Here is a 25,081-nt window from a genome sequence, read left to right on the forward strand (position 1 = left end):
GGTCATGTGAACAATACATGGCCTGGTGACCACTGCAGGGGCTTCTGGGGCCAAATCGGTGAATGCGCTGGATCGGCGGGACCTCTAAATGATGAGTACTGCGTAATTTGTTATTTTGTGCTTTTAGCCTCTCTTTTATGTAAATTTCAGAAGACCTCCTTTAAATTAGTTTCTTATTATTTGATGACATGCAATCTATCATCTCACAAATGTAGTTTTTCCATAAGAACAGGTGTATGTTGCTCCCAAGCTCGCTGTGCCGTTTAGAGTAACAATAAAATGTGTGAGTCCTGGGAAATGTAAGAAGGATATATAGGGATTTTTCGCTGTTGAGTCTGCTGTGAAGTACTTGACACTCTTCATGAAGCAGTGCTGCACATGTCGAAGTGTGATGTCTGCCATGAGAATGATTATCCTGTTAATGCACATACAGAACACTTGCTTCAGCCCCAGTAAAAGCCCCACTGTGTGCTGTGAAAGAACGAAGCCCAATAAAAGGAAACTTGTTTTATATAAAGTTCATTAATCTGACGATTAATAGTAAGAGTGGGAGCTAGGAAAGTTAAATAACTGAAATAGGTCACACTACAGAAGTAGCAGAACTGGAAATGATTGTGATACGGTTATAAGGCTCTGTTCCCACTGCGTTTGGCATGCACATTTGAACTGTGCCACTAAATGTATATCCAAGGTGTATGCAACTGTTATCACTAACTCCCTTCCTAGAAGAAAATGCAAAACATATACAGTGTGTATATATATTGAAAGAAAGATCAAGTGAATCATTCAGAATCAAGTCAGAGTCCTGACTTTAACCCTACCGGGATGCTGTGGCTCAAGAGGTGCAAGGCATCCCAGAAATATTGATGAACTGAAACACATTTTCATGGCGGAATAGTCCAAAATTCTCCTTCAACATTGGGAAAATCTTATTTGCCGCTGCAGGAAATATTTGGTACAAGTGATTGTTCTTAAATGGGGATCTACAGGTTATTTATTTCAAGGGTTCACAATTCCTTTCCCTGCACTGTGGATGTTGACTCAGTATGCTCCATAAAAGTTATGAATGGCACAATTGTTTATGTGTTGTTAGATTAGGAAGATTGTGTTTGTCAATATTTGTGACTCGGATACAGTAACAATTGGACAGATTATTAGTAATCAATGCAGGTAAGGCCGTCTGTGTACGGGCGAAGCCCATTCTTGCAAGTGGATTTCCGCCACGGGAGATCATTTAAAGTCCCCGCAATGAACCTATCATTATGATAGGTTCTTTAAGGGATAATCGCGACATGCCGCAATGTTTAGACACGAGCGTAAAATCGCGATGGATTTCCCGCTTGTGTACACCGGGCTGCGCTTTCCATAGCTATCCTATGGAAAGCTTTTCAAGCATGATCCATGTGCGATTTATCGCCGCAGATCACACTATGAACTACTGCCCGTGGACAGCCAGCCTTAAAGGGGTTCTGTCAGCAAAACCCTTTTTTTTAATACTACCCTGCATCCTGCCCTGTATCCCCAATTAATCTAACCTGTTAAAATAACAGTTAAAAAAACGAACTACACTTACCTAATCCCATTGTATTTCTTCCCTCCCTTGTTTACTTGGCACGTAAGGGGTCATCTCCCATCGGCTCCTGTGCGCTGACGGCGACCTGGCCGCGCCTAACCTCTGAGGTCTTCGGAGAGTTAACGACGAGTGCGCAAGCGCGTCGGGAAGGGGGACGCATATGCACTCTCCATCGAGTCTCTGAGGACTTTAGAGGTTAGACGCAGCCCAGCTAATCAGTGGGCAACACGTCACTTGTCACGCGTCGACCACTGACCCGGGCGGCAGTACTTGCTGTCCGGCGGTGGTTGAGGCAGTGGCGGAAGCTGGAACTTTGCCAGCTTCTGCCCTGTGATAGACAGCCTGCAAGAGGGACAGGAGAAGAGGCAGCTTCCTGGTGAATGGCCCGGTAAGGCACAGGTGAGTATACATTTTTTTTATTTTCACGCCCGACCGTTATACGCGACCATTTGAGGCATTGGATTCCAGTAAATTCCTTCACATGGGCGAATATGCGGCGTGTAAACACTGTAAAAAATAGAACGTACGGGACCGAAATCCGTTAGTTCTGGAACTATCTTTTGACCGATATACGCTGGCGGCTCCCATAGACTCCTATGGGAGCTGGAAAAAAAGAGAGGGGGAGGCAGTTTAGCAGCGTCCAACGCTGCAAAAAGCTTATAGATGCGCCTATTTAGGCATTTAAAGTCATATTGAGGATCTATGCCAAGCGAGAAATTTCCAGGGTGCGACGTATATTTTCGCTGACATTGCACTCAGCAATGTGAATGGACGAGAAAATGCAAATTAAAGGGGTTGTCTCGCGCCGAAACGGGTTTTTTTTTTTGCATAACCCCCCCATTCGGCGCAGGACAAACCCAAGGGATGTATTAAAATAAAAAAAAAAATATTACTTACCCGAATCCCCACTCTGCGACTTCTTCCTTCTTCCTACTTCTTCCTTCTCCAAGATGGCTGCCGGGATCTTCACCCACGATGCACCGCGGGTCTTCTCCCATGGTTCACCGTGGGCTCTGTGCGGTCCATTGCCGATTCCAGCCTCCTGATTGGCTGGAATCGGCACACGTGACGGGGCGGAGCTACGCGATGCTACGCGATGCTACGCGATGCTACGCGATGACGCTTAGAAGGGTGCGGAGCCAGACTCTGCCAAGCCATGGCCGCCAATAGCTGCATGATCTTGCGGATCTTATCGACAAGATCGCACCTCCATTGGCAGCTGTGGCTGGGCAGAGTCTCAGCCTCAAGCCGGTACGTGGGAACGCACCTAAACTGCTGAGCAGTTTCTCAATTAACTCATCAGTCCAATTAAAGAAGGCATTATCAGTAAAGGGTACAACTGCAGTCCATATGCTGCAAGAAGCAGAGTGTATAGTTCACCCTCCTTTCACGTCTAGCATCATGCCTATTCTAATTCATGTGTTTTGCTCGATCCTTGAAAAACATTTCTGCACAGTGTGCAATGGAAAGCACCTGTGCCGTGTAGCAGCATCAGGCATTTGGGCTGCAAGATGGAAATGTAGTAGTATGAAGAGCAGATGGTCGCATAGCCAAACACTTGTAGTTCTACCGTTTCACATCCCCGCACAGTCTGTTGTGTTCTAACAACATAACTTCTCCAGCACAAAGGTCTGGTAAGGAGGACCAGCTGTGGAGGCTGAAGAACCTTCAACACGTACACTTCTGGAAATCAGATGTCATATTTGTAATTTTCCTTAGAAACAGTTAAAAAAAAGATCCAGATTCTCATGTATGAAGACTGAAAATGAAAGTCTAGGCCATGGTTGGAAGGTCTTTGACAGAGGCTTCTGGCAATAACTAGGCGCTGGCCCCAACATGCTGCTCATAAACTTAATCAACGGTGTGAACGAAAAGTCTTTTTGAGCAAAACAGCATATACAAAAGCACTCATCGACCCCAGATCTCAGACCGCAGGCAGCAAGTAATGGAGTCTACTAGATAAGCCTATGCCGAAGTTGGGTATGTTCTTCAGTGACCGTCGCTCTTGCATAGAGGAATTGCGGCTGCCGTCACATATTCTCTGCCAACTCTGGGATCTGTGGTGTGGTGCACGCCGGTGTACAATGATACTGGTACAGCTCTTCACTGTCACGCTCTGCTGACATAGACTGATGCCGTAGGATTCTGCATTGTAACTTATATAGCGTGTGACACCTTCCTCAGCATGCCCACGTCCTGCTCCCGTGATTCTCTGGCCCAATCTAACATAGCATGTTAGACTGAAAAAAGACTTGTGTCCATCCAGCCTATTTTCTTGCAATGTTGATCCACAGGAAGGTAAAAACCTAAATGAGATAGGCAATTTTTCTCATTTAAGGGAAAAAAGTTCCTTCCTGACTCCAGGTCCACCAATCAGAATAATCCCTGGATCAACAACCCTTCTGAAGTAGTTACTATAATATGCAACACTGACTATAACATGTAATATTGCTGCACTGAAGAAAGGCGTCCAGGCCCCACTTGAACTCTTTTAGTGAGTTCACCATCACCACATCCTCAGGCAGAGAGTTCCATAGTCTCACTGCTCTTACAGTAAAGAACCCCCTTCTATATCGGTGTAGAAACCTTCTATCCTCTAGACTCAGAGGATTCCCTTGTTACAGTCACAGTCCTGGGTATAAACAGATGATGGGAGAGATCTCTGTATTAGGTCGCCCCACAGCCATTTTTTTTTTCTAAACTAAATAACCCCAATTTTGATTACTTCTCTGGGTATTGTAGTCCGCCCATTCCATTTATTACTTTAGTTGCCCGCCTTTGTACCCGCTCAAGCTCTGATATGTCCTTCTTGAGTACCGGTGCCCAAAACTGTACACAATATTCCATGTGTGATCTGACCAGTGACTTGTAAAGAGGAAGAACAATGTTCTCGTCATGTGCCCCTAGACCTCTTTTGATCCATCACATGATCCCATTTGCCTTGGCAGCAGCTGTCTGACACTATTTGCTCCAATTAAGTTTACAGCTAACTAATCGCCAAGTCCTTTCCCATGTCAGTTTTGACCAGTGGTTTCCCATTTAGTGTGTAATGATGACCTGTATTTCCGCTGCCCATGTGCAGAACCTTATCTTTATCCGTACTAAACCTCATTTGCCACTTTTATGCCCAAGCCCCCAACTTATCCAGATCTGTTTGCAACTGCCTTCTGTCTTCTCTTGTGCTAATTATTTTACATAGTTTTGCATCATCTGAAAATATTGATATTTTACTGCACAATCCTTCTACCAGGTTATTAATAAATATATTAAAAATAATAGGACCCCATACTGCCCCTTGTGATACCCCAATAGTAACGGTGATCCAATCAGAGTTTATACCATTAATAACCACCTTCTGCTTTCTATCACTAAGCTAGTTACTTACCCACTTACATACATTCTCACCCAGACTAAGCATCTCATTTTAATAATAATCTTTATTTGTATAGCGCCAACATATTCCGCAGGGGAAATAAAACAAGACCACGGTTACATGAAGTAATCAATTGATGGTGTCAGTAGGGTGAGGGTTCTGCTCCAACGAGCTTACATGCTACAAATAATGGGGGGATACAGAAGGTTAAAGGGCTGGAGATGTGCACGGTATGGCGCGGTGGAGAGTGAGGGATGCTATACACACAAACAATGGTCAGGCCATATAGTGGCTGAATCGGTATGACTGCAGCTGCCAGTTGATTGTGGCTAGCAGGAACTGCAGTCGGTAGGACAGGGAGCATCTTATCAGGCGGAGTACAGGGGGGTTTGGTTTTATTTACCAACCTTTTATGTGGCACAGTATCAAATGCTGCAAGATCCAATGACTCTCCCCAGTCCAGTCTAGAACTTTCCTTCTTGTAGAAGCTGATCAGGTTGGTTTGACAAGAGCGATCTCTCATAAACCCATGCTGATACAGAGTTATACAGCTATTTTCCTTGAGGTCCTCCAGGATAGCATCTCTTCAAAACTCTCCAAACATTTTACCCACAATAGAAGTAAGACTTACCATCCTATAGTTCCAAGGTTCGCTTTTTGATCCCTTTTGGAATATTAGCATTACAAACCAGTGAAACAGACCCCATCACTATAGAATCCTTAAACATAAAAAACACTGGTCTGTGTATCACATTACTTAATTCCTTTAGAATCCGGGGGTGTATGCCATTGGGACTTGGAAGACTTTAATCTTTTTTAAGGCAGCTCCACACTTCCTCCTGGGTTCGACTGGGGACATTTAATGGGGAGTTTACTTTATAATTCTGCATTTCACCTGACATTTCATTTTCCTGAGTGAATACACTTGAGAAAAAAACTATTTAATAGATTTGCTTTCTCCTCATCACTCTCCAATTTTTCCTACATTATTTTTCAGTATTAATCATTTTGCTATTTATATAGTTGAAGAACAGTCTGGGGTTAGTTTTACTCCTTTTGGCAATAATTCTCTCTGCCTCCACCCTTGCAGCTTTTATTTGCTTTTTACAGAATGTATGTTTTTCCTTTATAGGTTTTTAGTGCTTCTTCATTTCCTTCTTGTTTTAGTAGTTTAAACGCTTCCTTTTTCTGTTTATTGCCCCCTTTACATCTTTATTGAGCCACATTGGTTTTCTCCTATTCCTAACCCTTTTATTCCTGTAAGGTATGAACCGCTCACAGTGTGTATTTAAGATGGTTTTAAACCTTTTCATTTATTGTCTGCACTCTTATTTTTGAGGTTATTGTCCCAGTCAATAAGATTAAGGGCATCTCTTGGCTGATCGAATTTTGCCTTCCTAAAGTCAAACTCTCTCTTGAAAGACAAGTGGAAATTTATTATATCACGGTTACTACTTCCCAGGTGCCCCCGAACCTGCAGCTTTGTTATTCTGTCAAGTCTTTTGGTTAATATTAAGCCCAAAATGGCCATCCCTCTAGTCGGGTCTGATGAAAAAAATGCATTAACATTAATCAGTAGAATAATATGGACTGTGGCCACCAGAGGTCAGACTTTGATCACTGATAAAGACAACAACAACAAAAAAATAAAGTCTGTTACTTCAGAAACTAAAAAGATGATAGATAGATAGATAGAGATATGAGATAGATATTATATTGATATATATGAGATAGATGGATATGATATAGAGAGATATGAGATAGAAATATAGATATTAGAGAGATAGATAGATATGAGATAGATTGATAGATTAATAGATAGTTGGATTGATATGAGATAGATAGATGGATATGAGAGATAGATATGAAAGTGAGATAGATATGATAGAGATAGATAGATATTAGATAGATAGATCGATAGATAGAGATATGAGATAGATATTATATTGATATATATGAGATAGATGGATATGATATAGAGAGATATGAGATAGAAATATAGATATTAGAGAGATAGATAGATATGAGATAGATTGATAGATTAATAGATAGTTGGATAGATATGAGATAGATAGATGGATATGAGAGATAGATATGAGAGTGAGATAGATATGATAGAGATAGATAGATAGATAGATAGATAGATAGATGTTAGATAGATGGATGGATAGATAGATAGATAGATAGATATGATACAGATATATATATATAAGAGACAGATAGATATGAGATAGAGGATAGATAGATAGATAGATTTGAGATGGATAGATAGATAGATAGATAGATAGATAGATAGATAGATAGATAGATAGATAGATAGATAGATATGGTACATAGATATGAGAGAGAGAGAGATATGAGAGACAGATAGATATGAGATAGAGGATAGATAGATAGGAGATGGATAGATAGATATGGTACATAGATATGAGATAGAGAGCTAGATAGATAGATATGATACAGATATATATAAGATAGACAGATAGATATGAGATAGAGGATAGATAGATAGATTTGAGATGGATAGATAGATAGATAGATATGGTACATAGAGAGAGAGAGAGAGATATGAGATAGATAGATATGAGAGACAGATAGATATGAGATAGAGGATAGATAGATATGGTACATAGATATGAGAGAGATATGAGATAGATAGATATGAGAGGCAGATAGATAGATATGAGAGGCAGATAGATAGATATGAGAGACAGATAGATAGATATGAGATAGATAGATAGATAGATAGATATGAGATGGATAGATAGATATGGTACATAGATATGAGAGAGATATGAGATAGATAGATATGACAGGCAGATAGATAGATATGAGATAGATAGATAGATATGAGATAGATAGATAGATAGATAGATATGGGAGAGATGGATATAGAAGGATAGATAGATATGAGATAGATAGAAAGATATTCTCAACAACCCTCTTGCACAGCCTCTAGATTTCCACCTTAACACACATATTTTCCACACACATTACATTGTACGCTTGCCAGGTTGGTTGAATTTATAACTATTGATCTCCATTTCATCATCATACTTGTACACTTTAGTTCCTTTTATACATTTGTCCTTGCCAATAACCGTCATTTAATATCACTCATCTTGTGGCAATAGCCTGCCCACAATATTGCCTCTGAGACACCGTTTTGATCCTGATTCTTTGACTATAGAGTTGTCTACGTTTGGACGTGGCCGTGATAAGACCGGGGCCACACATGGCAGCATGTCTCTCACAAGAGTTTCCATAAACTCCTTTCACCCCGCGTTTGTCTTCGTGAGAGTCATTTAACAGCTGTACAGTCTCCTCCCCTGCGGTCCTCCTGACATCACATACAGGGAGAGAGCATGCGCAGTTGTCATTTACGATGCTGTGATTGGACATGTTCGGGGATGACTGCCTTCCCTATCCTAAACCTAAAGCCTATCGGCAGTTATGGCCAGATGTTGGAATAGACGAACGAAGCTGGAAACTCCCCCGCAATGAACATGACGTCAGCTGATGCGCCAAACATTTGTGGGAGCCGACCCACAAAAAAAGGCATAAATCCAGAGAAGGTAAAAGAAACATGTTGTGTAAAATATGATTAGGGTAATGTGGTTTAAATTGTCTAGTCCCAGAATAAACTTTTAAGCCATGTTCAAATGTTGTGGATTTCTCTTGGATTTTCCGTGCCAATCCTCCGCACAGAAAATGCAGCCATTTACAGAAGAAACAAAGTGGACACGATTTTCGAAATCTTGTTCTTGCACTGTGGAATAAATTTGCACAAAATCTTTGTGGAAATTGACATGCGCAGATTTTAACATTGCAGCATGTCAGCTACAGCAAATCTTCAAATGTATGGGTGATTTCTGCACCAAAATCCATGTTAGGCCTCCCTCATACAGGCGTTTGGCAAAGTGCCGGGATTTTACTTTCACTTTCAGCGGAGTTTAGCATACCTCATCAAGGATGAGGTGTGCTAAACGTCAAAAATAGAGCAAACTATGCTCGAAAATCACCCCCCCCCCAGTCTTCTCACTGTGGGCTTACTGCATCCCCCGCAGTGAAGTCGCGCTAAGCTCTATTGAATTTCAATGGGACTGCAGAGATAGCCAAGCGACAAACGTTTGGGTATTTCCGTCAGCCCATTTGAAATAAATGAAGTGTCGACTGCACATGATTGGCCAGGCTGCATTCATTCTGACTTCATTGAGTGGGGAATTATAGGACCCCAGTTCTCGAGATCGGTGGGGATTTTGCTTGTTGCTTGGCTATCTCCACAGTCTCATTGACATTGAATGAAGCGTTGCGAAACCTCACTGTGAAAGAGGTGCAGTAAGCCCACAGTGAGGAGGTCATGGAACACGGGACCCTATTCTCAAGATCAGCGGGGGTTTCAACAGTCAGACCACCCCCACTGATCACCAAGTTATCGACTACCCTGTGCATAGGTAATAACTTGTAATCTTGGCAAAACCCTTTAAAAATCTGTATCAACATTTTTTTTCACATGGTGCAGATTTTGACGCAGATTTTGCACTGCGGATCTGCTGCAAATGTCCACTGTGGACACTCCGCAGCGAATCCCGTCTCATGTGACAATAGCCTACATTAGCACAAACTTTTGAACGTATTTAGAATTAATAAAATTATTGATCAGCAGGGTGTACCCATTAACTCCTTCTCCACACTGGTACCCCAGAGAGAATATCATGAATCTCCTTGCTACCCCAGTTGTAAGGTGTAGGCTAATTAACCCTTTCCAATCCACTGTCTGTCATCTGAAGACATTCGGATTGAAAGCTCCGATGTTGGAAGACGTCCGGCAGGGTATTCTTACCGCATATTACTGGCCGCTCTATTGTCGGGGGCATTTCCAGCATGTCACATACTGCAGTACTGGCTCTAGCCAACAGATGGCGCCATTGTATAAGGGCAGAAAGAAAGCCCCCTAGGAAATCTTGAATCCAAAATTGGATTGCAAAGGGTTAAAGGCTGGTATACCAATGAATAGAGGACCTCATTATGTTGATGCATTTGCAGGACCATGAGCTTGCTATTCGGTTACAGCAGCTGCTAAAGGGGATTCATTTGGATAATAGGTGTATATTGGTAATTTCCTTTTTTCATCTATGTATAGAAAACTAACATTCAAGGAACAAAAACGTGCACAATAAATAAAACGTTGGAGCCAAGCCTATAGGAAAAGAGGGTAATGGAGGTGTAAGTGCTACATCATAGCACCATGGACAGAACGGAGCACTCAGCAAATAATGCTAGAGGAAGCACTGGCACTTCATTCGTGTCACCGGTGCTGGCTGATAAATCAGTTGTCTTTCTTATACTCCTGGACACATCGTATCATCTGTGTCATTCATGTATTCACCTTACGCTGATTCTTGATTTGATTCTTTATTTTGACACCCATGATCATAAATCATAAGAACGGGCACGGAAGAAAACAGATCAGATAGCAGAGAACAGTTTTTGTAGGTCATAAATTTTCCACAGGCAGCAAGTAACTCAATGCGTTGTGGAAATAGAGCAGAGCATGATTGCGGGCGCACGGTGGCCCTCTGCGAAGAGCGGATGGGAATGTATCCGTGTTCATCCCTAGATTTATAGTACTTCTGTCTAATGCTAGAGCTACACTGTGTAGGCTTACTTTAATTCTGTACTGCCAGCATGGACCCAACAACATAGAAGCAGTGGAAAGCCCTAAAGTTGAGCCACAGATGTATCATGATGTAACATGTTACAACTTTATAAACTGACAGTTTATTTACGCTTTTAATTGATGTAAGCCATATCTGTGTCCGAAACATCCGGTTGGGGGTTCCATCACAGATCCGGCTCAAAATATTGGAAGAAAAGGCCCCTTTTCTTCCGTCCAAAAGCCGGGTAGCGTGGCGGAAAGTGAACAGACCCCTCTATAGTCAATGGGGTCCGTCCGGCGCTGTTCAGTTTCATCCCGAACCCCGACCACAGATGTAAAAAGCACTCTTCCAATGGATGTTGTTGTGTTAATATAAGAGAACTATCATTTTTAATGGGTTAAGATGAGGGAACTTGTCAGAAAGTTATCACAACAAAGTTACACTTTGCTGCATTTGTACTGTATGACTTTAAGGTTGACTATAAGGCCTCATGTCCACTAGAAAAATACAATCCACGCAGAATCTGCCGCGGATTTGCTTTAAATGGCATTTTTTTTTGCATGCAGATATCCGCACACATTGCTATCAATGTGATAGCAATGTTGCCGATCCGCGTGGATTCCGCGGCAAAATGGAGCATGCTGCGTTTTTTCTCTCACGCGTGAAAAACGCAATTCTTTTAAAATGCCATCCGCGGGTGCAAAAATCAATTTAATGGACCGCGGATGGCCAATGATTTCCTATGGGCAAAATCCGCTGCGGATTCCGCGGCGGAAATCTGCTGCGGAATACGCAATTCCATTTAGCTAGTGGACATGAGGCCTAAAGTCTTTCATCCTCGTGCTAGACTTTATTCCTATACTAATTATCATAGTATATGGTTGCCATTCAGACGTATATCCTCAAATATTTAATTAATGCTTCCAGAGCGTGTATTCCAGCTCAGCCCCCTACCACACTTGCCCATTGGCTTTACAAAATTGATGAGATCATAAGGGTGGAGGAGCTCACCACGGGACACACATGATTCCTACTTTCAACTTGGACACCCTGGATCTTGTTCCAGGAATCTGCAGCATGTAGGGCTATTCTGATTGATGAAGATGAATACCTGTTCACCCTCCTCCTCCTCCTCCTTCCACCCTTCTCTATTTCCTTTTTGCTCCTTCTAGTTCTTGTCTTGTCTTCCTGTTTCTCTTTTGCTAGGCTGTAGTTATCTTGGGCATTGGTCATTCTCTCAGTACAGACCTATGTTATACTTGCCTCCCTTTTACACTCTGTCTCTTACTGCATTGGGAGGATTTACGCTCTGAGCCTACAGTTTTAGGCTGGGCTCACTCGTTAAAGTCACAGCATTTTACCTGCGTGTGTATGCTTGCGCATGTACTGCAAATGACTGGGTGATAACACTATCCTAGTAGCATATATGTGTCAAAGTGGTATACCCATCTCGGACACCTTTAGGTAGTATATTTCTAAGATATGCTATAAATGGGTGATAAATGCAGAACTCACCTCTGGTATACACAGCTGTGCCTAGAAGAAGGAGCCCCTTAATTCACCCCAGCTGGTCTGAATCCAAGCACCAAGAGGTGTCTTGGTTTGAGCATCCTATGGTACGCTCTTCCAGAACTTCACAAAAATAAATAGAACTATGTCATATAAAAATGTGGCTCGCTATGCTACACAGTTTATGTAATTACAATTCACTTAACGGAAACATGGTAGCATGGGGTCTTTGGATGCTTCTTTACAACCCAGCCACCACCACAAGCCTGGATGCAGAGGTCAGCAAGGAGCTGAGGAAGGAGGGGTTCAGAGTACCAGAAAGGAATACCCCTTTAATGAACGGGATTATGTTTTAGTGATGTACAGCAGAATCTCCACGGAACCAAAAGTTGGCCATAAAAGTGTGTCCATATTATGGCCACCAACGAATATGACTGTGGCAGTTTCTGGTAGCATTTGGCTAATGTGCGAGAAAAGGCACACTGAATGAGCATCCCTTCCCAAAGTCATCAACAGGACAGAATATTGCTTCTCGGGGGGAAGAGAGGCTTTGTAATGGCCTTCATCCTCTGGCTTAAAGGTTGGGCTTAAAAAATATGGAGGAAGAAAAAAAAATTGTTTATACACTATCCTACCAAATGTTATGGGACACCTAAGGGATAATAAAAAGTAGTATTTATTTCCATACTAATACTTAGTGGGGCCTCATTTGGCCCTAATGACATCGGATACTGTCTGTGGCATACTTTTTACTAATGTCTGATACACTTCAGCTGGTATTTCCCTCCATACATCCTGCAAACGTCTGGTGAGTTCCCTCATCGAAGATGGAAGCTTTTCAGTAGGGTTCAGGTCGGGACTCTAAATCGTGGAACATCCATATCCTAAAACTAATGTAAAACAGTGTTAGATTTGTGACAAGGTGTGACCATTCCCAGATCATTGGCACATTGTCAGCAGCACATTATTGTCCGTGTTCATGGTTCTTGTCATTACAGCTAACAAGCCAATGTCATTAGGCCCTACTAAGTATTACCCACTTAACAACACACAGTACAGTGCTGTGCTTTTGGGTTTTGTATTGGATTGGGAGTTAGATTCACACGTCCGTAGGCGGTTTTTTGAGTGCCCGCCAGTGTCATAAAAACATGTGAATGGGGGCACAAATCTAATGTTAGTTTGCCCATTCGGATGGCACAGGCCCAGCACATATACCCCGAGGCCGCAATGCTGTTGAGCGGGGGGAGACAGTTTAGCTCTGCTAAGCTGTTCTCCCTCTTCCCTCCCACTCGCCAGTTCTCTGACTCTCTCCTCCCCTCTGGCTGTTTGGAATAGGAGGGGGTGGGACAGGGGCTCAGCCCCCACCCCTCCCTAACATTGCAAATAGCCGGAGGGGCGGAGAGAAGGGGAGGTAGTTTAGCAGTCTGTTAAACTCCCTCCCTTCTCCGGCCGCTGTCATTGGCTCCCATAAGAGTCTATGCAGCGGCTGACGTATTCCAGGACTATCTTTCCTGCCCGGCACTACATTTGCTGTCCGGGCACTTTTACGCCACACGAATACGCCTGTGTGATCTGATGCATTGGAATCTAATGCATCAGTTGGTAGCGTATATTGGCCGGCTGTGAAAACGGCGGCTGATATACGCTCGTGTGAATAAGCCCTAAATGAAACAATGCTATTGGAAAATACAATTCGTCCTGGAAAAACACAAGCCCTCATACAGCTACAGCGATGGATAAATAAAAGAGTTATGATTTTTTGAAAGTGGGGAGGAGAAAATGAAAATGAAAAAAAAGGGGCGGTCCTTAAGTGGCTAACATATGTTTAAAAAAAATGCTATTTCTGATACTTGCTCAGGAGTCCAATTACTTTCGGTAGCATAGTGTGTCAGAAGTGATTCCATGAGCCGCTGTGTACAGAGTAAGCAGGTCAGGAGAGACACTACTCTAAAGCAAGTTGTAACACTGAAATCCCAACCAAATAATCGCTGCCCTTCATTGTAGTATAGAGTTAGACATGTGGTGACACTGGCTGGGCCTCCAGTCCACTCATTGTAGTACAGAGTTAGACATGTAGTGATGCTGGCTGGGCCTCCAGTCCACTCATTGTGGTAAAGAGTTAGACATGTGGTGACACTGGCTGGGCTTCAGTCCACTCATTGTAGTATAGAGTTAGACATGTAGTGATGCTGGCTGGGCCTCCAGTCCACTCATTGTGGTATAGAGTTAGACATGTGGTGACACTGGCTGGGCCTCCAGTCTACTCATTGTAGTACAGAGTTAGACATGTAGTGATACTGACTGGGCCTCCAGTCCACTCATTGTAGTACAGAGTTAGACATGTAGTGATACTGGCTGGGCCTCTAGTCCGTGTATTGTAGTATAGAGTTAGACATATAGTGACACTGACTGGGCCTCCAGTCCACTCATTGTAGTACAGAGTTAGACATGTAGTGACACTGGCTGGGCCTCCAGTCCACTCATTGTAGTATAGAGTTAGACATGTAGTATTACTGGCTGGACCTCCAGTCCACTCATTGTAGTATAGAGTTAGACATGTGGTGACACTGGCTGGGCCTCCAGTCCACTCATTGTAGTACAGAGTTAGACATGTAGTGATGCTGGCTGGGCCTCCAGTCCACTCATTGTAGTATAGAGTTACACATGTGGTGACACTGGCTGGGCCTCCAGTCCACTCATTGTAGTACAGAGTTAGACATGTAGTGATGCTGGCTGGGCCTCCAGTCCACTCATTGTAGTATAGAGTTACACATGTGGTGACACTGGTTGGGCCTCCAGTCCACTCATTGTAGTATAGAGTTACACATGCGCTGTCACTGGCTGGGCCTCCAGTCCACTCATTGTAGTATAGAGTTAAACATGTAGTGATACTGGCTGGGCCTCTAGTACACTCATTGTAGTACAGAGTTAGACATGTAGTGATACTGGCTGGGCCTCTAGTCCGTGTATTGTAGTATAGAGTTAGACATATAGTGACACTGACTGGGCCTCCAGTCCACTCATTGTAGTACAGAGTTAGACATGTGGTGACACTGGCTGGGCCTCCAGTCCACTCATTGTAGTGTAGAGTTAAACATGTAATGATACTGGCTGGGCCTCCAGTCCACTCATTGTAGTATAGAGTTGGGCATATAGTGATGCTGTCTGGGCCTCCAGGCCACTAATTTTGCAGCACTACTTTTTGTTGCCGCAAGAAATGTTTGGTGCAGAGCAAATAGTTTTTTTTCATATCAGTTAAAAATATCACTGGAAAAATCTGATTAGGTCCAACTGGGGATAATTTGTCGGATTCACATTTGGATGTTGATTAACAAGGAGCTGATGAGTATCCTTGAGGATTAGCAGTCACACCATCCTCCATGGTGAACTACATGAGTTTCCTCTCCACACTAACCTGAGTGCAGAAACGACATGTTCAGTACATGAACTCTTCCTGTAAGTAATACTGCTCTTCTATCATATTATGTCATGTATGGATTAATGCATTAACCTTTTTAACCATTTCTGCCCTCTCTTTTACAAGTTACATAGTGCTCAATGAGGACTATGTAGAGAATGCAGGAAGTGGCAGAGTGACCCCCGGCATGTCAGAGCTGCAGGGCCTTGGCAGACCCCTGACCAGTGATTCCGTCACACTAAAGCCATAGGAGTCAAGGAAACTCAGGCAAAACGCGCATCTATGTCCTATCTTTTTTAGGTGCGTGCTGTTTTGCACTTCAAATTCCGCGCATATGAATGCTTCTGTAGGAACCCATTGGTTCTTTAAGATACGTGTATTATGCGCACGCAAAACACACGCTCGTCTGACCGAGCCCTGAGGGAATGTTTTTCTCTGTATATTAGAACCATTGGTTTCCTATGATGTGTTCACATGTCCGTTTTTTACAGGTGCAAAATACTTGCACCTGCAAAATATAGGATAGGCGTGTGCTGGTAAGGTCCGTGCTGTGCGTAAAGAATCCTCGCAGGGAGTCCCCTCATCACTGAATACTGTGAGAGCGCTGTCACAGTGTTCAGTGATGAGGGGACTACCTGCGGGGATGAAAGAATCCCCTCCCACAGCTGTCACAGCTGTGGCAGAGTATCGCAATGTTCTCCCATTGCTTTCAATAGGCCTGGGCTGCTGCCACCCCATTGAAAGGGATGGGATGCAGGCAACCCCCACAGTGATTTTTGGGAAGGGCTTAAAATATAAGCCCTTCCCTAAAAAAAAATTAATACATCACCTAGCGGCACTGTTGGGGCTACGGCGCTGCATCTCTCTGGCTCCCGGCAGTGTTCTTCAGCATCCTCTTCTGGCCAATCAGAGGTAGCGCTCAGCCATTCATTGAATTCAATGAAGACTGGAGGCAGGGATTCTGGAGGCCAGAAGAAAATGCTGAAGAACACTGCCGGGAGCCTGAGAGAAGAAGCGCTGGAGCCCCGACAGCACCGCTAGGTAATGTATCATTATTTATTATTTTTCATTCAGCTAGGGCTCGTTTTCAGGCAAGGGCTTATATTTCAAGCCCTTCCCTAAAAATCCCTGTGGGGGTTGTCTGCATCCCATTGCTTTCAATGGTGCAGCAGCAGCGTCGGCCCCATTGAAGGCAATGGGAGAACATCGCGATCCTCTGCCACAGCTGTGACAGGGGATTCTTTACTTCCCGCTGCAGTCCCCTCATCACTGAACACCGTGATAGCGCTGTCACAGTGTTCAGTGATTAAGGGGACCTTCGTGAAGCAGCTGCGCTTCTACAAGCACAGCTGCACCACTTGCATGGAGCTTCAGTCACACGCATTTTGCACATACGTGCAGCGCATTTTTTTGCGCACATAGGTGCAAAAAAAAGGCTCGTCTGATCAAGTCCTTAAGGAGTTACTGAGGTTTTTTTTTACACAAAACACTAAAATGGTCATATGGCTGCTATTTCTGTTGTCACCTTTGCAAAAAATGCTGTACAGATCACAACGGGATAGCGAAATGGCAATATCTAAAACAAATAAAACAAATTGTCTGCTTCGACTCGCTGTTTACTAGTGTATGCTATCTTTGGTACATCTTGCGCAGGCATGACACTAAGGGTGGTTTCACACGGGCGAGAAAATCGCCTGATGTGAAGCAATTTTAACCCTTGGCACAAGGGTTGTTTGCATGAATTACGCTGAATTTCCATGAATTTCCCCCATAGGAAAGTACGGGTAGAAATAAAAACTATCCCGCGCCGTAGCAGAAACTAACTTTTTTTAATTAAAGTGTGACAATGGGACAGGGGGTCTTTGCAGGGGTCCCTCTTAAGTTAGTCGTAGTTTACACAGTTTTTTTCCTGGTTATAAATTAATAGATAAATGCCCTTTTCTTCATTTGTCTCCCTGCAGTATAATGAAGCAATCTCGTCGCAGTACAATTGTGCCCTCTAGTGGCCGCATCAACCAATGACTGCCAGAGAATTCTTCATGTGGAGTTTTTAGAAACGTGTAAAGTCTTTGATTTTGCCATAGGCAGACCTGCTGTGGATTTTGTAGGTAATCTGCAGCTTGAGGCTACTTCACAGGGCCGTATACACGCACACAATACGCAGAGAATGGAACTCATTGATTTCAGTGGGTCCTTTCAGACTCCGATTTGTGTGCACGCAGGGGAAAACACATGGCATGCTTTACTTTTGTGAGCATTTGCGCACAAAGGTCCCCATAAAAGTCTATGGCAGGGTGCACAATTGTGCATGCAATACGCAAGGTGAAGTACAATGTGCTATGTGGTTCCTCGGGAAAAAGAACACATCTAGAACTCCTTAGACTTTACATTGGGGGATGGTTGTGTCCGGTGCGCAAAAACAAAATGCTCTGCCAGTGCAAAAAGTGCCGTAAAATACGCCGATATGCACGCAAAAAAGTTTCCCTCAATTCCGCATACACCAGTGTGAAGGAGCCCCTAGCGCTCACAGGTGACTGTTTACTGCATAGTACACAGTGTTAAGGACCCATTGATTCACATTAGGCAATTCAGACTTGTGAAGTATTCCGCGCATGAAAACAACACAGCATGTCCTGTGTTGGTGCATATTACATGTATTATATGCTATGGGTGTGTAAAATATGCCGTAAATACCCATGTTACACCTGTATTTGCTGCATACTGCCTACTACACATGGAAAAAGATATGCAGCAAATATACACCCCTGTGAGGGAGTCCACGTACTCAAGACTTCTGCCGCAGATTGGCCAGTGGATCACCATAATTATTAGGCCTATTGTAATTAAGTGGAGCTGAGGGTGGATTCGGACGAACGTATTTGCGGAGGCATATCCACACGTGACAAAGCGATGCCTTTGATTTCAATAGAATCGTTCAGACAAACATGTTTTTTCCGCACAAAATCTTCATCTGAGAAAAAATAGGACCTCCTGGATCTTTGTCCGTGTTACGCAGAAGGCAATCATAGACTTCTATAGCAGCTCAAAAAAAGGGAGGGGGAGGGAGTTGCCAGGGAAAGAAGATGGCTCGCCTTAATTAGTGTTTAATTGCCATTCCATTCCATGGGAAGGGAGTAGCAGTCTAGCGTGGGAACTGGCATTTCAGTCGCAAAAGCAACGATTGATCTGCTGGCATGGACGTATCAGCCTGTTTCTTACCATCTCCCAACCTCCTTCATGTGACAATACGTTCCGTACCAGCGAACGGATTTACACATACGCTCGTCTGAATTAGCTGTGATTTGCAACTTTTCAGCAAGGAATCCATAGCAAGTATAAATACACCGTGAGTTATACTATTAGGGCTCCTTCACATGGGCGTATTTGCGCATGTAAAAATTTACGCGCACAATAGACAGCAAATAGTGCCCAATGATGTCAATGGGTAGGAACACATATCCTGATTTTGCGCACATTTGTGCACCTGCTCTATTTATCTGAGCATTTGTGCACCAAAGATCCCCATAGAAGTCTATGGGAGGTGCACAGATGCACAATACGCTGCACAATGCCATGAAAAAAAGAACATATCAGGGAAGGGCTTATATGTTTAAGCCCTTCCCGAAAATTCATCCTGCGCTCGCTGGCAGCCCATTGCTTTCAATGGAGCCGGCTGTATTGCCAGCTCCATTGAATTCAATGGGCGAACATCGCTGTTACAGCTGTGGCAGAGGAGAATGATCTTTATAGTATATGTTCTCAATGGGGTCGGCGCTGCTGCCGCCGGCCCCATTGAGCGCATATATAGAACACAAGGAATCGCAGAACGCAGATAGGCGCGATCTGCGATTCGTCGTGTCCTATAATTTATCGGACATTCGCATCTGACCGATCCCATTGCGAAGCAATGGTTCTATATATGCGCAGATCGCATGCGCACCCGCAAATCGTGGCAAAAAACGGTCGTCTGACCGAGGCCTCACACTGCATCTGTGGCTGCATGCTGCTTCCCTCCATGATGTCAGCTGACTGCTTGGGGTTTCAACATCCGAACATACAGAGATCAGCTGATCACTGAGGCAGTTTGTTTTTCAGGAAGGATCGTCTAGTCGGGATGATCTCTTTATATTTAGGGACTTTTTTTTAATACTGTGTAATCTTAGACTAGTCAGTCCTAAAATTGCCAGATTTATCACAGTAGCTCTGCTGAATGATACATTTGTTGAACATTAAGACTGTCTAGTCTAAGTTTAGACCACCTTGAAGTTAGCTAGTTCACACCAGAAATTTTGCCAAAATTTTGGCGCGGCTGACCGTAATTTGGTGCAGCTAATTTCACTCCTTTTTTTTTACGAAGGAATATCCGATAATGTCTAAAACACACGGTGAATGTGTCTCAAAGCATGTTTGAATGTTTTCTGGTACAAATTCATGCCAGAAACTGCAGTATTTTCAATAGTAAGTTAGCCCCTAAGTTTACAGATCGTGCCTTCGGAGTACCTTTACTGCTAAGGAGCCTTTACACCTGACCATTTATCGTTCGCACGAGTGAATGATGTCAGAGTTCCTGCAGCCTGTTTATACAGGTGGACAAATCACTCGCTTGCTCAATTGCTCAGTCATTCATATTCACTGTACCAGTGAATGAGAACGACTGAATGATCGGTATTTTAACTGAACGATTAGTGAAGGAGCCAACGATATTTTTTTTAATGTTTGTATGAAATGAATGATAAACGAACAAATCATCCTTCATTGTTCACTCGTTTGCCCTCATTATAGTTTATTTTCTCTTCTTTAAGCGATTTTTTGCATAATAATTGTTCCGTGTAAAAGGGCCTTTAGTCCGTCCTCTGATTTAGTGTGTCTAGTCTTCTTGCTTCCTCAGGTCAATGGTGGAATACTGTAGCTTTGGCTATTACATAGGTGATTAATATTAGATTGCCGGTGGTCCATGGGAATGGGAAACCCAGAGATCCCGGAGCAATTGGCATAAATTTCAATTATACATGGAATAGACTTTTTCCCATAAACCCCTTTAATGATCTCTGATTGTGCGGGAAGATACATATTTGATGTACTTGCAGTACCTTTTCCACTTTCTGCATTAGTAAGATGAATGATGACATTTCAGATGTTTCTCCTTTAGGAACATCCAATTCTTGGCCAGCCGTTTTTTGCACTTCATCCTTGCCGAACCAATGAATTCATGTCAGCTGTGCGAGGGAGCTCAGGCAGGTGAGGGCAGTATTTTACATGATCCCAATCAGTGCCTATGTTCATACTCTTACCTATTATATGTGTAAGTCATCATATGCTTTACACAGTGACAGCAGCCTCCTAATAACTGTTTTTTTTTTGCTTTTTAGAGAAGGAAACTACATCACTTCGTGGCTTAGTACAGTAGGACCTGTGGTTGGATTGTCTTTACCATTAAGTTATGGAAAAACGGTGTAGAGGTACATTTATGTCTGACATTTATTTTCCACAGTTATACCTATGCTACTTAAAGGGTTTTTTCCAACTTCTAGGTGTTTTTTCTGCAGGAAGCAGCCAGCTCCGTACATTGCGCAGTGGCCCAGGTTGGTATTGGAGGCTGAGTCTTACTGAAGTGAACGGGATTCAGCCTGCAGTACCAACCCTGGCCACTGTACAATAGATGGAGCTGGCTCCCTTGGCTATCAGTGTTCCCACAAAGCAATTGTGGGATGCCGATGGGTTGCCTTGGCAGCCAAGGTCCTAAAGTTGACCCCCAAATCAGTTATGTGAGAACCTTCTAGGCCTGCAACAAGCCCAAAATAACCCCTGTCCTTAAGGGGTTAATATATTGATCACATTACACACATGATTTAACCCCTTTCCAGCGCTCCCTATTGCTTAAGGGCCTTCAAGGTTTTTTTGACAGACTGATACTTGGGGCCCATTCACACGAGCATACTTCCCCTCCCAATGGTCTCTGTGATGAATTGTAGGACGTCCAGTTCTAGTCTGTATCACGGACCAGAATCAGACGTACAATTTCCACCACCCGCGGAGATCAGGCAGCATGCGGCGTATGTCCATGTGCTGTCCGATGCAAGGTGTGCCCGAGAACCTCAGATGCAACCTGCATATGGCTGTGTGAATGGTCCCTTAGAAGAATGTATAATTAACCCGTTCCTGCTGCAGCCTTTTTTGTGTTCATCATTTTCAGTTTCCCATCTCCACTATTAAAAAAAACCACAGCGTCTTTATTTTTTCAGCGACACAGCTACATGAGGGCCTGTTTTTTTTTTTTGCGGAATGAATTGTAGTTTTTACATTTGATTTAGCATACCATGTAATTGGAAAAACTGTAAAAAAAAAGGGGGGGGGTGAAAGTGGGGATTTCTTGTTTTTTCGGCACTAATGATGTGGTTAAAATAAGTTATCTTTCATTCGTGTGTCAGTATGAGAGAAGCCATACCAAATTTATATCGCTTATATATACAATTATTTATATGCTGTACAACTTAAAAAAAAGCCTTTTCTTTAAAAAAAAACTGTTTTCTATTGCTGTCTTTTGACTCCCATAACTTTTTTAATTCATTTAGTCAATGCAGCTGTGCGAGGGCTTGTTTTTTGTTTGTATATTGGGGTACATATGACTTTTTGATTTGCTCTTTATTCAGTTTTTTTTGGAAGGGGGAGTTACCAGAAAAATGCAGTTCTGGCATTACATGTTTTTTTTCTGGTAGGATTCACTGTGCAGCATATAATAATGTGATATTGTCATAAATTGGACTTTTATCAATGTGGTGATAACAATTTTTTATTTATGTGATGCCTGAGAAAAGTTTTTACAACTTTTTAATGTTTTTATATTTAATCATTTAAAAAAAAAACTTTTAAAAAAACTTTTGCCTTTAGTCCCCATAGGGGACTTCAACTAACAATCATTTAACCACTTATACATCTATTGCAGTGCTTCAGTATTGCAATATAATGTATTTCTGCGCACATTTTATTACGTCACGACACAGGCACGGCTTAATAGGCAGAAACACATGGCAGCTCTGGGATCCTTCACAAGACACCAAGCTGCCATGACACCTAAATGGCCGCCCCCTATCTTGTGGGTGAGTTATTCGGGTGACCGAGGAGGCCCCCTCTCTGTGTTGGACCTTTTAAATGAACTGTCATAGTACCAGGCTCCAGAATTTCCAAGTATTTGGCACGTTTACCCATTGTAACATAAAAATGTAAGTTCCCATTGTTAGAACTCTCCTGAGCATTTCTGGCTGCCGGTGCTGGATCTCATGTTTGTGATAATGGGTAATGTGTGGGAGTTCAGGCTGAATCAGTGTCGCCTTCTCACAATAGACTCCTACATTATAGCCAGCCATAGGCAATATTTTGCTGTCCATCACGCAGTGCGCAGCGTGACACATTTCATGAATTAATGTGTCTTGGATTCAAAGAAAGTTCCAGTTAGTATTAAAGACATTATAGTACAAGCAGCAGCCTATAAATCCTAACAGAGGTAGAAGAATTCAAAGCAGCAAATGGAGAAACTGTACATGAGGCAAACATAGCTACAGAATTATAGTTGTCAGACAGCTGGATGGGGGAGTATCCAGTGAGATCAGATTGTTCTGTCAGTCTTTTATTCTAAGGGCTATCAATATAAACAGGAAGCTACGAAGAAGGAGGAGTAAAAGGGTTTTCCTGGACTTTGATATTGATGTCTTGTCCTTAGGATTGGTTATAAATATTAGATTAGTGGGTGGCCAACTTCTGGCAGCACCACTGGATCAGCTGATTAAAAGATCTTTGGAACTCCATTAAGCTTTGCATCCATACAATTGCTTACTAGGTACCGCTACATACATTTGGTAATATCTATAACTGGTATTGCAGTTGGTATTGGTACTCAATTGGTACTCAAAATGTATACGACTGTGCCTGGTGAACAGGGAAGGGAGTCCAAGGCACACTCGAGCACTATTGCCCATTATGGGCACACTCGAGCACTATTGCCCATTATGGGCACACTCGAGCACTATTGCCCATTATGGGCACACTCGAGCACTATTGCCCATTATGGGCACACTCGAGCACTATTGCCCATTATGGGCACACTCGAGCACTATGGCCTCACACCTACTTGACAAAATAGAGTAAAAAAATAGCTGGCATGAAAAATACAACTTACACACAGATTGGTCACGAATAGACATTTTTAAAATGTTTTTCTTGCTATCTGCCCACTTTAGTTAATAAGCAAAAAATAATAATTTGTTCTACATGTTCTGCTAGAGCCTAAATTATAGAGACACATTTTAAAATCGCATGCAATGATTAATTTAAATAACTGATACATTTCTATGAAGGTAATCAAGGTTTGTATGTGTGGCACACGTGTACTTTGCACACCTTGAATTTTTGTTTTTGGAACATGTCTTGGGGATAAACAGAGTATCACTTTTTGGTTAGACTTTTGAATAGAGATGAGCGAGCATGCTCGGATAAGGCAGTTACTCGAGCGAGCATCGCTCTTCTCGAGTAACTGCATTCTCGTCTGAGTAGGCTCAAGTGGGCGGCAGGGGGTAGATCTCTCTCACTCTTCCCCCCGCCACCCCCCTGAGCCTGCTCTGTCGAGAATGCAGTTACTCGAAAAGAGCGATGCTCGCTCGAGTAACTGCCTTATCCGAGCATGCTCGCTCATCTCTACTTTTGAACTTTCATGCAATTTTTGCAAAACAATCACTATAAATCTGCATGACTTTTAAACTGCTAGGTAGGACTCTTACAATCTTCATGTTGTCTACTATCACAAAATATATAGGCTGTGCTCACTTTTCAAGCCATCAATCCCTGTTTTTTGTAAGTTGATTTTTTTTTTAATTTGTCACTTGAAAGCAGCTTTTTAAACTCTTCAGTTTTGATAATTTTGTAAAGATTTGCGAATCTGGTCATAGATCCTGTCTTTTATATGACCTCTGCACACCTTGTACTTTTAGTACTTTTAGAAAGTTTTGTAAAACTCTGCTTGGGTCAGAATGTTAACCACAAAGATGAATTGTAATGCATTTCACACAAGGCACACTTTGTTGCAAAATTGCGAAAAGGTATTAGTATATATAAAGTGATAAATGGCATTTTAACAATATGCTGTTCATCTACTTTCAGTAGTATGTATGGTATAAATGTATAAAATGGATTTATTATATAATTCAGCTTTTTGTGTAAATATCAGAAGTGTGAATATTATCCCAGCCACCAGGGATGCAAAATGCCCAGAAATCCCTTGCAGCCATACATAGTTAAAAGCTAAAAAATGATACCATGTTAACCAGTAGAGCAAAATGTTATAGTTATCACTAAGAGAAACAAAATAACCGTGTAGATATGACACCTATAAACAGATAACAAACAGATGTAATGTTACGGCAAGCTTTCACGTGATTGTTCCTAGCAAGAGAAACCGAGTAAAGCAAGCTTTCCAACTTACCAGGGCTCTTCCTCAGGCATAATCCAATAGATCCGAAGAGGCATGTGTATGTAATATATATGTGTGTATACATATA

General features: G+C 42.6%; 1 protein-coding gene across 3 annotated transcripts in view; it reads left to right on the plus strand.

Moving 5' to 3' along the window:
• ATG10 (autophagy related 10) overlaps window positions 1-25,081 on the plus strand; it is a 131,909-nt gene that overhangs the window by 89,130 nt on the left and 17,698 nt on the right. For all 3 annotated transcript variants that reach the window (XM_066602957.1, XM_066602955.1, XM_066602958.1), the window contains exons 6-7: window positions 20,683-20,771; window positions 20,903-20,992. In XM_066602957.1, coding sequence (XP_066459054.1) covers window positions 20,683-20,771; window positions 20,903-20,990 — 177 coding nt within the window. In that variant the 3' untranslated portion in view covers window positions 20,991-20,992. The remainder of the gene's footprint in view (window positions 1-20,682; window positions 20,772-20,902; window positions 20,993-25,081) is intronic.

This window comes from Eleutherodactylus coqui, chromosome 5, assembly GCF_035609145.1.
Source record: "Eleutherodactylus coqui strain aEleCoq1 chromosome 5, aEleCoq1.hap1, whole genome shotgun sequence".
NCBI classification, from domain to species: domain Eukaryota; kingdom Metazoa; phylum Chordata; class Amphibia; order Anura; family Eleutherodactylidae; genus Eleutherodactylus; species Eleutherodactylus coqui.